The sequence below is a fragment of the Balaenoptera musculus genome, chromosome 2, assembly GCF_009873245.2.
Source record: "Balaenoptera musculus isolate JJ_BM4_2016_0621 chromosome 2, mBalMus1.pri.v3, whole genome shotgun sequence".
NCBI classification, from domain to species: Eukaryota; Metazoa; Chordata; class Mammalia; order Artiodactyla; family Balaenopteridae; genus Balaenoptera; species Balaenoptera musculus.
Window position 1 is genome coordinate 60,506,321 of NC_045786.1, and position 13,037 is coordinate 60,519,357.

The 13,037-nt window shown below is 46.1% G+C and overlaps 1 protein-coding gene across 1 annotated transcript; it reads right to left on the reverse strand.

Annotated features, from left to right (window-relative positions):
* Positions 1-714: 714 nt before the first annotated feature.
* LOC118890824 (ubiquitin-like protein 7) lies at positions 715-12,513 on the reverse strand. The gene is made up of 6 exons (XM_036844143.1): positions 12,456-12,513; positions 12,145-12,194; positions 11,731-11,898; positions 11,014-11,136; positions 2,041-2,085; positions 715-884 (listed from the first exon to the last, which is right to left on the reverse strand). The coding sequence occupies exons 1-5, from the start codon at positions 12,484-12,486 to the stop codon at positions 2,056-2,058; spliced, it is 402 nt and encodes a 133-aa protein (XP_036700038.1). The 5' UTR covers positions 12,487-12,513; the 3' UTR covers positions 715-884; positions 2,041-2,055.
* Positions 12,514-13,037: the final 524 nt, after the last annotated feature.

A 13,037-nucleotide genomic window follows, 5' to 3' on the forward strand; every position in this document is an offset into this window, starting at 1 on the left:
CTTTGCTAAGCTAAATGTGCATGCTACATTTTTCAGGATTACCACTAAGAGAACAGAAATAGAACTGTGACTTCAATGTCAATGAGGAGGGAAGGGCAAAAGAGAAAATTTCAGCCAGTGGAAGGCAGGAATGAAGAGAAAGCAGCAGAGGTATGATACAAAGAAATCACAGAGCTTCCTGATTCCTGTAGAATAATGGCAGATGCCTAAATCCCTTCACAATCTTCCAAAACCCACACAGATCAACAAGGAAAGCAAATTACATCACCCCAGCCCTCACCTACAGCATCCTAGGAGAGGGTGAGTACCCTGAGCCTCAATTTACATGTAAATGGAGAGATAAATATCTGAAACCAGCAGAGCCACAACATCAGCTAGAATTATCCCAGAGGGAGAGAATCCTATTGTGAGAGGGGAAACACTGAGGTCAGGTCTGAGACCCGGTGGATCAGAGCACTGGCTACTGGGTAATCGAAAGGAACATTCATGAAAATTGATGATATATTAGGTCGCAAAAGAAAATCTCAGTAAATTTATTTATTTATTTATTTTTATTTATATTTTACTTTTGGCTGCATTGGGTCTTCGTTGCTGTGCGCCGGCTTTCTCTAGTTGCGGCGAGCAGGGGCTACTCTTTGCTGCAGTGCGCGGGCTTCTTACTGCAGTGGCTTCTCTTGTTGAGGAGCACAGGCTCTAGGCGCGCGGCTTTCAGTAGTTGCAGCACGTGGGCTCTGTAGTTGTGACTCGCAGGCTCATTAGTTGTGGCACAGGGGCTTAACTGCTCCTCGGCAAGTGGGATTTTCCCGGATCCAGGATAGAACCTGTGTCCCCTGCATTGGCAGACGGATTTTCAACCACTGTGCCACCAGGGAAGTCCTCAATAACTTCAAAAAGAGCAGTAATATAAACAGCATTCTCCAATCACAATGCAATAAAAGTATAAATTAATAACACAATTAAAAGCAAAAAGAAACTTTCACCTAGAAAATTTTAAAACTCTGTATTAAGCAACTCTTTGGTTAATAAGATAATACAAACCAAAATTGCAGAATTTTATAAAATAGCAATAATGGAAACACAGCTTATCTGAATCTATGTGATGTTGCAAAATTAGTTGTTAGAAGAGAATGTATTACACTAAATATCTAGGTAGAATTAAACATCAATTTAAAAGCTACAAAAATAAAAGCAAAGCAAACCAAAGAAAGCAGAATGAAGGAACTATTAAAGATATAAGCAGAAATTAATGAAAATAACACAAATTAACAGAAAAATAAAATAAAAAGAATAAATAAATCCAAATGCTGGTTCTCAGAAAAAAAAGAAAAATCAGTCAAATGGACAAACTACTAGCTAACCTAATCAGGAAAAAACGGGAAAGAGCATAAGTATGCAAGATAAGAAATGACAAGGAGGAAATAACCATTGAACGAGAAGAAAAATTAGGGCTTTCCTGGTGGCTCAGTGGTTGGGAGTCCGCCTGCCAATGCAGGGGACACGGGTTCGAGCCCTGGTCCGGGAGGATCCCACATGCCGTGGAGCGGCCAAGCCTGTGTGCCTCAACTACTGAAGCCCGCGTGCCTGGAGCCTGTGCTCCGCAGCAGGAGAGGCCACCTCAGTGAGAAGCCCGTGCACCGCAACGAAGACCCAACACAGCCAAAAATAAATAAATAAAATAAATTAAAAAAAAAAAAAAAGAATTTAAAGAGAAGAAAAATTTAAAATCTTAAGATACTACTTTTCACGAGTCTAGACAAACACATCTGAAAATGTAGATTAAATAGATAACTTCCTAGGAAAATGTTATTTACCAAAATTGACCCTAATAAATATAAAAAATTTAAACAAATTAAATAATTACTCCTCAAAAATTCACAAGGCCCAGAAGAATTCATAGGAGAATCTACCAAACCTTCAAAGCTACTTAAAAAGTTCCAGAGCATAGAAAAAAGAAACTCCCACATTATTTTTAAATAACCACATGCAATTTAAAGAAATCAAGAGGGAAGAGTAGTCTTTGACGTTTATCCACATATTTACCATTTCCGATGCTCTTCATTCTTTCCTGAAGATTAAAGTTTCCATCTGGTTCCAGGCAAGAAAAGGAGAAATAAGTGAAAAGGAGAGAAGTAGTGATACTTATAACCAGAAAGCAAAGCTTTTCGAGATATCTTTGGCAGAGTTTTGCTTATGTCTCAATGGCCAGAAAACTTTGATGTGATTTTTAGATGGGCACGTTGCCTTCCTAAACAAATTCAGGGTTCTGATGTTAAAGAAGACATGGAGAATTCTTATTGGGTAGGAAGAAAGTGACTGCCACAGTCTACCCTTTTGGGTATCCATCCTTCCATATACAGAATATGCTCCCTCCCTGATGGGGACAGTTCCAAAGTCTCATCCAGACACTGCATCCATCTCAGAAGCCAGAGTCTCTATCCCATATGCAGTTTTCTCCACTTAGCCCTGATGTGAATCCTTATACAAAGTCCAGTAACCTACAAACTAAAAGCCAAGTTATTTTCCCCTAACATATCCCATATATAATATAGGAGAAGGAACAAAATTAAACTTCCACATGGGAAAGGGAAGAATGGGAAACACATCAAAGCTACTGCAAATATTAGAGCTATGGGCAAATACCAGATTCTGCTAGACAGGAGCAGCCAGGACTCCCTGCTGGATAGTAATTTCCTTACTCAGCCAACCTACTCTCTGGGAGAAACTTTTTCGACTGTGCTCCGTGGTCCAAGTTCCATCTGCTTTTGAGATGACTTCTTGTGCATTATCCTCTTTAACCATATCTGAAGTGTAACTTCGGGGTGGACGCCCTTTCTGTTGTGTGTGTTCGGGGGCCTGGGGTTGAAAAATGATAAGGTTTTGCTGGTCAGGTCCTTAAGTTTTCATTTTTGGTGATATGATTCCCTCAAAAATGTTGTAGGCTTCCAGTCTATTTGCCTCTTCTTCAATCCTGTGTGTGAATAACCACAGCTGAAGCTCCCATGTAGCCATAGTCTGTAAACCTGAAAACCCTCCTCTATTACGTGTTGGCCTCTGTGCTCTGCTTATCCTTCTAGCCTTCAACTTAATGCTCACTGACTTGAGACAACTGGAAACAAAAGGCTCTAGGAGGAGGAGAACACTTTGCAGACCCCACTTCCTCTGTGGAGTGGTGATTCTTAAAGGAAGGTGCTTAGGAGAGGCCCAGGACACCAGTCTCATCTTCTAAGCTATTGCTTGGCGGCCACCACTCCTATTTGGAGAACAGAAGCAATGATCTTTTTCAGCCCTGCAAGTCTCCAAATTATGAGATGTTCACTCAAAGGAAATTTGCAGGCCCTAGCCAGAGAGCCTTCCTTAGTGAAGCGGTACTTCCTTACCATTTTTATTCAGGCTGCATAACTCTAGCTCATTGGTCTCTCTGAGGACTTTGTTGAAAATAGAACGAAGTCACCAGCACGTGCCAACATTCTGAATCATTCCAGCTATTTTCCCTAACACAACAGACTTGATTGGCATGTTCTATGGTATCTCTCATAGAAGAACAAATTGACCAAATGTTCCACCACTGCCTAACAAGGTCATTGGCATTCCAGTTTGTAACACATGTACACTCAGAACCCAAAAGCCCATCTCTACCACTCAACAAATCCACATTTCAGATTATATTACTTGCAGCATCCCAGTTCAGTATACTGAATTCTCTAAGTGATAGAACTGAATTTGGCTGCATTTAACAGAAACCCAACAAAGTGGCTAAACCTATAAGGGGTTTACTATTCTCATGTTACAAGGAGTCTGGTATAGGCAGTCTGGGAACTGGTACAGCTGCTCAAGGAATCAGGCTCCTTCTATCTTCTTCTGCCATCCTTAGTGTGTGTCTTTCGGCTTCAAGATCATAATTTGGCTGTTACTCTTCCCGCTTTGAAGGCAAGAAAAAGGGGTTTGGGAAAGGCACAATGCATGTGCCAGTTGAATCTGCCCTCTTTCTTTTTTAATCAGGAAATAAATCACTTTTCCAGAAGTATTACCAGGGACTTTCAGTAGTATCTTCTTGGCCACATTGCCACCCTTAGCTCCAGGGGAGTAGGGGAGACAAATATTTTTAAACTACGAATAAAAAGGGGGTTCTGTAAGTAAAGAAGAAGAGACTAGGGACTTCCCTGGTGGCGCAGTGGTTAAGAATCCACCTGCCAATGCAGGGGACACAGGTTCGAGCCCTGGTCCGGGAAGATCCCACATGTCACGGAGCAACTAAGTCCGTGCGCCACAACTACTGAGCCTGCGCTCTAGAGCCCACAAGCCACAACTACTGAACCCGCGAGCCACAACTACTGAAGCCCATGCGCCTAGAGCCTGTGCTCCGCAACAAGAGAAGCCACCGCAATGAGAACCCTGCACATCGCATGGAAGAGTAGCCCCTGCTCACCGCAACTACAGAAAGCCCGCGTGCAGCAACAAAGACCCAACGCAGCCAAAAATAAATAAATAAATAAATAGATTTATTAAAAAAAAAAAAAAGAGAGAGAGAGAGAGACTAGATATTGGATAATCAGTTAGTTCTGCCAGACCAATGCAAACTGTTTTACACAAGAAAAGGAATATCTCGGCTCAAGTAACGAAAAAGTCCGGAAGCTGTGCTTGCTTGATCCAATGGCTTAAGAAAATCACTAAGACTCCGGTTTCTCTTCATCTCTCCACTCTGCCTTCCTCCATGTCAGAATAAACTGAGGCTGATTCCCCCTGTGGTCCTCAGATGGCTCCCAAGGCCACAAGCTTTCTCATTCATGCTCAGTGGGAAATATAGAGTATCAGCATCCCAGCATCTGTAGCTGACATGCTCAGCCCATCATTGGGCTCAGAGGATGGAATGCACGGATTGGCTTGGCCTAGGTGGTGAGCTCCAAATCGACATCTAGGATGGAACCATTGCAGGAACTACAAGGATCGGATTCCCCAACGGAAAGTATGGTCTGTTGAAAAGGGGCCAGGGACCTCGGGGAAGGAGGTGGGGAAATGGATAATAAGAAGACAACTAACATATGTCCTTAGGGTAGCTAAAGAAGAAGGAGTCAGTCAGAAGGGGGATTAGTTAACAGTGGAAACACTGAAAAAAAGGAGGGTCTCTGAAGCGACATTGTCAGTGTTCATCTGAGCATTGGCTGGGGAGAGGGAGGTCTCATCCAGGGTCATATCCTGTCCAGTTCCAGTGGCAGATACATTTTTACTGTGAGGGTCTTGGAAGCACACTCCTGCTATTCTCGGCCCCCCACTCCCATTCTGGTGCTCTGGTTCCAGCTCACCATGCAGCCTTCTGATTATATTTGACTTCCCAAGTTGTTTTCTTACAGGGAGTGAGTATCTTAATCAGAGACTGGAATGCTTGGCAATTCTGGTTCATGGTGTGAATGAATACATCAGCATTCTGATTTTTAAATTTGCTTTTTTTTTTTTTTGGCTGCACTGTGTGGCTTGTGGGATCTTAGTTCCCCGACCAGGGATTGAACCTGGGCCCTCGGCAGTGTAAGCATGGAGTCCTAACCACTGGACCGCCAGGGAATTCCTCAGCATTCTGAATTTTACATTAATTGCTGACTCACTGTGTCAGCAAAACTCTTTTCTGAGCCTGTGTGGCTGAGGACCAGACCCCGAAGTCCTGGTGTTTCCAGAACATCTGACAACTTGTGAGTCTATTAGCAACAAGCCAATGGGTTTTCCTTGAAGATCCCCACATTGCATGTGTCCAACCCATTGTCTGCTTCTTGCGTACTGATTTGAGGTTTCCTAGAGTTCAGGGTCTTATGCTGGAATCCCACTGTATCATTCCTGTTGCTGGAATGATGCAAAGGCTGGGTTAGAGCTGATGCAAAGTTCTTTTTCATCTTCAGGATCTCTTGCTGTGAGCCTCATGACCTGCCTAGCTGCCCTTTTGATCCTACAGTAGAAGAGTCTATGCAGTACAAACTTGAATCTTACATGAACAGACACTTCACACAAGAGGCTATTCAGATGTTCATATGAAAATATACTCATGCTCATTAGTCATAAGGGATATGTAAATTAAAATCAAAATGAGATATTACTACATACCCATCAGAATGGCTAAGATTAAAAAGACTTGGGAGGGGCTTCCCTGGTGGCGCAGTGGTTGAGAATCTGCCTGCCAATGCAGGGCACACGGGTTCGAGCCCTGGTCTGGGAAGATCCCACATGCCGCGGAGCAACTAGGCCCGTGAGTCACAATTGCTGAGCCTGCGCGTCTGGAGCCTGTGCTCCGCAACAAGAGAGGCCGCGATAGTGAGAGGCCCGCGCACCGCGATGAAGAGCGGCCCCCACTTGCCGCAACTAGAGAAAGCCCTCGCACAGAAACGAAGACCCAACACAGCCATAAATAAATAAATAAAATTAAAAAAAAAAAAAAAGACTTGGGAATTCCCTGGCAGTCCAGTGGTTAGGACTCTGCACTCTCACTGCTGAGGGTCTGGGTTCAATCCCTGGTCGGGGAACTAAGATCCCACAAGCCACACGGTGTGGCCAAAAAAAAAATTTTTTTTTAATTAAATTAAATTAAATTAATTATTTATTTATGTATTTATTTATTTTTGGCTGTGTTGGGTCTTTGTTGCTGCGCGTGGGCTTTCTCTAGTTGCAGCAAGCGGGGGCTACTATTCGTTGTGGTGCGTGGGCTTCTCATTGCAGTGTCTTCTCTTGTTGCAGAGCACAGGCTATAGGCATGCGGACTTCAGTAGTTGTGGTTCATGGCCTCTAGAGCGCAGGCTCAGTAGTTGTGGCACAAGGGTTTAGTTGCTCCGCGGCATGTGGGATCTTCCCAGACCAGGGCTCGAACCCGTGTCCCCTGCATTGGCAGGTGGATTCTTAACCACTGCGCCACCAGGGAAGTCCCAAAAAATGTTTTTAAAGACTTGACAATACCCAGTGTTGGCAAGGATGTGGAGAAAGTGGGACTCAACATTTCTCCTGGGAGTGTAAAGTGGTACAGCTACCTGGGAAGTCTGTTTGGCAATATGCATTAAGCTGAACATACATTTATCCTATATCCTGGCAATTCTACTCTTAACTATGTATGGAACAGAAATGCATACATATGCTCACCAAAAGACATATGTAAGAATAGTCATTGCAGCATTATTCCTAATAGTTCTAACTGGAAAATAATCCAAAAGTACATCAACAGTAGAATTAATAAATACATTGTGTTATATCCAAACCATGTTATACTATAAAGCATTGAAAATGAAGGAACTACTACTGCTATTCACAGCAAACTGGAAGAATCTCATTAATATGATGTTAAATGGAAGAAGCCAGACACGAAAGACTATATATGGTATAATTCCATTTAATGTTTTTTTTTTGTTTGTTTGTTGTTTTTTTTTAAATTAATTAATTTATTTATTTAGTTTTGGCTGTGTTGGGTCTTCGTTTCCGTGCGAGGGCTTTCTCTAGTTGCGGCGAGTGGGGGTCACTCTTCATTGCAGTGCGTGGGCCTTTCACTGTCGTGGCCTCTCTTGTTGCGGAGCACAGGCTCCAGATGCGCAGGTTCAGTAGTTGAGGCTCACGGGCCCAGTTGCTCCGTGGCATGTGGGATCTTCCCAGACCAGAGCTCGAACCCGTGTGCCCTGCATTGGCAGGCAGATTCTCAACCACTACGCCACCAGGGAAGCCCTATGGTATAATTCCATTTAGAAGAAGTTCAAGAGCAGGCAAAAGCTAATCTATGGTTAGATGTCAAGGTAATGGTTACCTCTGGAGGAGGAGGTGGGTAATGACTGGGAAGGAGCCTGCGAGCTGCTTCTGAGTGCTGCTAAATTCTCATTTTTGTTTTGGGTAGTGACTATATAGATGTGTACACTCTGTAAAAAATTCATCTGGTTATACAAATGATAATTTGTACACTTTTCTCGGCTGGGCTGAGTGACATGTCTATAGGTCGTCTGATAGACAGCTAACCTAGGCTGGCCTCTTCTAGAGCAGTTTAGGAGACTCAGCTCTGCAGCATGTCCTCTAGCAGGCTAGCCCAGTCCTGTTCTCCTGGTAATGGCAGTGGTGCAAAAGGGCAGCTCCCAATGTTCAAGTCCATTTCAAGCCTCTGCTTTCATCATACCTGCTAACATTCCATTGGCCAAAGCAAGTCATGTGGTGAAAGCTAGAATCAAGGGGAAGGCAGGTTACTCCACTCACGGGCACTGCAAAGTTATGTGGTAAAGGGCATGGATCTAGGGAGGATGATGAATTGGGCCATCAACACAGTCTACAACTTGTGGGAGAAAGAAAAATGAAGTTAATGACAATATAGTGAAACATATATGATAATTGAGAGAAGTACAGGGTGCTTTAAGGGCGCAGAAAAGGGCACATTTTATATGTTATCTGATATTAAAATTATTCACGGAAAAATTTATGCATGGACATTTCCCCTTCTAGACTATGAACTTCTCGTATATGCTTCATTTTCACATCCTCCACAGCTCCTGGCATAAAGTAGGCACTTGAACATTTGTGAAATAAATGTTCAGCCATAAAGGTAGTAATTTCTTCTTCGCCCATTTTTATTTCAGGCTCTAGCAGAAGAAAGAGACCCACATATGCAGCAAGACATATTTTTATATTTTACAATCATTTTAGTGAACTCATAATCTCCATTACAGAATAGGCTCCAGTCAAGTGAAGGGTTGGAGGAGTTCCAACAGAGAGATGGGTGGAATCATTCAAATTTTGATGTGTTCCCTTTTTCTGGTGGTGGTTGGGTGTCCTCTATGTATTTTTTAATATTGCAGTTAAATATACATAACATGAAATTTATCATTTTAACCATTTAAGTGTACAGTTCAGTGGCATTAAGTACACTCACATTATTGTGCAACCATCACCGCCATCCATCTCAAGAACTTTTTTATCTTCCCAAACTGAAATTCTGTACCCATTAAACAACAACTCCCCATTCTCCCTGCTCCCCAGCCCCTGGCAACTTTCTGGCTCTATGAATTGGACTACTCTAGGTGCCTCATAGAAGTGGAATCATACAGTTTTTTTGTGACTGGCTAATTTCACTTAGCATAACGTCCTCAATGTTCATCCATGTTGTAGCATGTGGCAGAATTTCCTTCCTTTTAAGGTTGAATGATACTCCATTGTATGTATATACCACATTTTGTTTATCCATTCATCTATTGATGGACACTAGGGCTGCTTCTACCTTTTGGCTATTGTGAAGTAATGTGCAAAGCAAATTCCACCGAAGTATGGAATTCTGGGGTGGAAAGTGCCTCAACATTCAGTTTGAAAGAGAGATGAGGGACTTCCCTGGTGGCGCAGTGGTTAAGAATCCGCCTGCCAATGCAGGGGACTCAGGTTCAATCCCTGGTCCAGGAAGATCCCACATGCTGCAGAGCAACTAAGCCCGTGTGCCACAACTACTGAGCCTGCGCTCTAGAGCCCGCAAGCCACAACTACTGAGCCCATGCACCACAACTACTGAAGCCCTTGCACCCTAGAGCCTGCGCTGCAACTACCGAGACCGAGAGCTGCAACTACTGAAGCCCACGTGCCTTGAGCCTGTGCTCCGCAACAAGAGAAGCCACCGCAATGAGAAGCCCACACACTGCAACACAGAGTAGTCCCCACCTGGGCGCAGCAACAAAGACCCAACGCAGCCAAAAAAAAAAAAAAAAAAGAAAAAAAAGAAAGTGAGATGAATCATAGCTACATTAGGACCATATACCTAAGACTCATGACCTGATTAACTTTCACCAGAGGTTTCTGATAATGATACCAGGAAGAAAATAAGTATTACTTTTCTGAGGGGACTTCCCTGCTGGTCCAGTGGTTAAGAATCTGCCTTCCAATGCAGGGGATGCAGGTTCCATTCCTGGTCGGGGAACTAAGATCTCACATGCCGTGGGCAACTAAGCTCGTGTGCCAGCACAGCCAAAATTTTAAAAAAAAAATTACTTTTCTGAGGGTGATAAATCTGGCTGAGAATTTAGGTATAGGATGAGACATTAAGCCAAGCTTCATTATTATTTTAATTTTTATTTATTTATTTATTTTTATTTTTTTTGGCTGTGTTGGGTCTTCATTTCTGTGCAAGGGCTTTCTCTAGTTGCGGCGAGCAGGGGCCACTCTTCATTGCGGTGCGCGGACCTCTCACTGCCGTGGCCTCTCTTGTTGCGGAGCACAGGCTCCAGACACGCAGGCTCAGTAGTTGTGGCTCACGGGCCCAGTTGCTCCGTGGCATGTGGGATCTTCCCAGACCAGGGCTCGAACCCGTGTGCCCTGCATTGGCAGGCAGATTCTCAACTACTGCGCCACCAGGGAAGCCCCAAGCTTCATTATTAACCCCAGCAACAATATCCAGGGTGTGGCAGACACCGTGATTTCAAACTAGTCTCAGGGGTGGAATGTCATAGGTGGACTGACATAGGCCATTTCTAAGGTTGGCTGTGTCTGCCTGGACACCATGTCCCCTCAACCAAACACCCCTTCCCTGCCTGGCTAACCTCTAACTAATTCTTTGACAGTCAGTCCAAACACCCCTTCCTCAGAAAAGCTTTCCCTGACCTAGGCCCTCACCTCAAGCCTGGGCTGGGCTTCTCGCCCTGTTGCTCCCTCACCGCAGTAACTGCCCGGCGTCCCTCCATGGCAGGGATGAGCACTGGCTCGTCTCTACCCCAGGAGCTGGACCCAGGCCTGGTATATACATGCTCAAGGCTCAGTCACCGCTCACAGAGTGGATGAGTGTCTCTTCAATTAAAACTGCCACAAGTATTCAAGCCAGGTGGTCAGCGGAGCCAGGCCGTGGTCACTGCGTGCAGGAGTGGAAGCCACAGGGACAACTGCCCGTGCTGGGAGCGTCCTCTCCTGTCACACTGCCACGCGCCAGCTGCTCCTGGAGCAAAGCAGGCCAAGTGGGAAGGGCCTCCAGAGAGCAGAAGAAAGCTCAGTGTCCAAAGTAACTAAGAAGCCACGTGAACATCAGGAGTGGGGAAGACTGACCTGAAGGCTGGGCTGTCCGGAGGCCTGCAGCGCATGCTGTAGAGCTTGGCTGAAGAGATCATTGGTGATGGGTGTCCCTGACTGGACGCCGGACGACATTGGGGAGGTCCCTGAGGAATGGCCCTAGAGACAAACCAGGGTCAAAACCAGGGTCAGTGCCACGCTCAGAGCCACCTCAGTCTCCCAGCACGTACCCACTGCTGTCACATCACGCCAGGGTGCCCCTGGGTGCCCAACGACTGCCTCCCAGCAGGGGCCTGCATGAGACAACCACACAGAGGTACCCAAAAGCTCTCGATGTGGGCAGGGAAGGTTCTGTTCTCTTTTGCTCCAGGGAGATGGAATGGAGCCCTGACCTAGCCTAGGACCCAGCACTGGGAGAGATGGCCTTGGAAGCTGGAGTGACTGTCACCAGGAATGCTTAAGCCTGTGATGTTTGGCAACGTTCAGGGACAAGGAAGGGTATATTATGTGACGGGAGGTTCTTCCAAAGTGCTGGCAGGAGTTAATAAGGCCCGTGATGAACCCCAGACTTCTAAGCCCTAAAGGCTGGTGAGGGGAGGTCGCCTGAGCTGCAGCGGGAAACCCACCAGGGCTCCAGGTAGAGTTCGGCTCAAAGCAGATCTAGCACCAGGATCAGCAAAGGTAAATCCATTCTACCACTGGGACCTTCTCCCTTAGGGGCCTGGCCTTGATCTTCCCGCCCTCTCTCCATACCTGGGTGCCAGGAGTTGGCGTGTGAGAGCTGCTCTCCGGAGTGCTGGCCAGGGCCAGGGCGGTGGCCAGCTCGCTCTGGGTGATAGGCCGGGGCCCGGCAGCTCCACTGTACCCCAGGGAAGCTGGGTGGGAGCTGGGTGTGCTGCTCGAGGGCGTGGACCTGGCACTCTGAACAGGAGAGGCACCAAGAATCAGGGAAGCAGCCCTGTGACATTCTCAGATGAACCCCACCCCCGCTCCACAAACAGCTCTTGGGGAACCTCCCCAAGCTGCCAGGTTCAGACAGCAATAGTATGACATAGCTGGGTCACCAAAGGGCCTCCGATCACCTCCCAGCTGGGGCGTGCCAGGTCCCAGGGAGGGGTGCATCCCCAGCACCAACTCCCCCAAATGGCAGGCAGCCAGGCCACTTACTGGGTGAAAGTCATCCTCATCATCAGAGAGCCCTTCAAACAGGAAGCCACCTGGAGGAGGGAGAACAGATTTCAGGAGGAGGAACAGAAAGGCACAGGCGCAGCTCCAGAATCTCAGCTCTAGTTACTCTCCAAATTCATATTTTCATCTCTCCCCTTGGAAAATTACAGGACAGATGCACTCCTTGACTCAAACGGAGAGTTCCCGAGGAACGCCCTCTGCCAGCACTATACATAGCTGCTGAGTAAAGCAAACCCCTGGACCACTGCCCGCTCCCCAGGGGGCCTGCGTTCCACTGTCCTGGGGCTCACCTGGCATATCCCGGTACGAGCTGGAGGGCATGCCCCGGGAAGAGGAGTCGCCCCTGTGCTGTGCTTACTGGCTGCCGGCAGACTTTGAGCCTTACAGCTCTCTCTGGCGTGGCAGCTTGCACACTCACACACTCACCCAGACCCACACGCTCCCCTCCCCGTAGGGACAGCCCGGGACCCACAGAGCCATTTGCACGCACTTCCTGTGGCGCCGCACACTCCTCACTCACCCAGGCTGCATCTAATCCTGCGCCCTGCCACTTGCGCCACGCTTCCTACCTTTCCAGATAGCAGAGTATAAAATATATTTATAATTTGGTATACAAAATATCAATTTGCAGAGACGTGGATGGACCTAGAGTCTGTCATACAGAGTGAAGTAAGCCAGAAAGAGAAAAACAAATATTGTATATTAACACATATATGTGCAATCTAGAAATATGGTACAGATGAAACTTTTTGTAGGGCAGTAATAGAGACGTAGACGTAGAGAATGGACATGTGGACACAGTGGTGGAAGGGGAGGGTGGGACGAATTGGGAGATTAGGTTTGACATAAGTACACTACCATGTGTAAAATAG

What these genes read in the sequence shown, in the direction of transcription:
- LOC118890824 (XM_036844143.1), bottom strand. Translation starts at nt 12,486, where the DNA reads ATGCCCTCCAGCTCGTACCGGGATATGCCAG. An exon ending in CTCGTACCGGGATATGCCAG is followed by an intron (nt 12,195 to 12,455) that starts GTGAGCCCCAGG and finishes TCCCTCCTCCAG; the next exon opens with GTGGCTTCCTGTTTGAAGGG. An exon ending in CGCCAACTCCTGGCACCCAG is followed by an intron (nt 11,137 to 11,730) that starts GTATGGAGAGAG and finishes GTTTGTCTCTAG; the next exon opens with GGCCATTCCTCAGGGACCTC.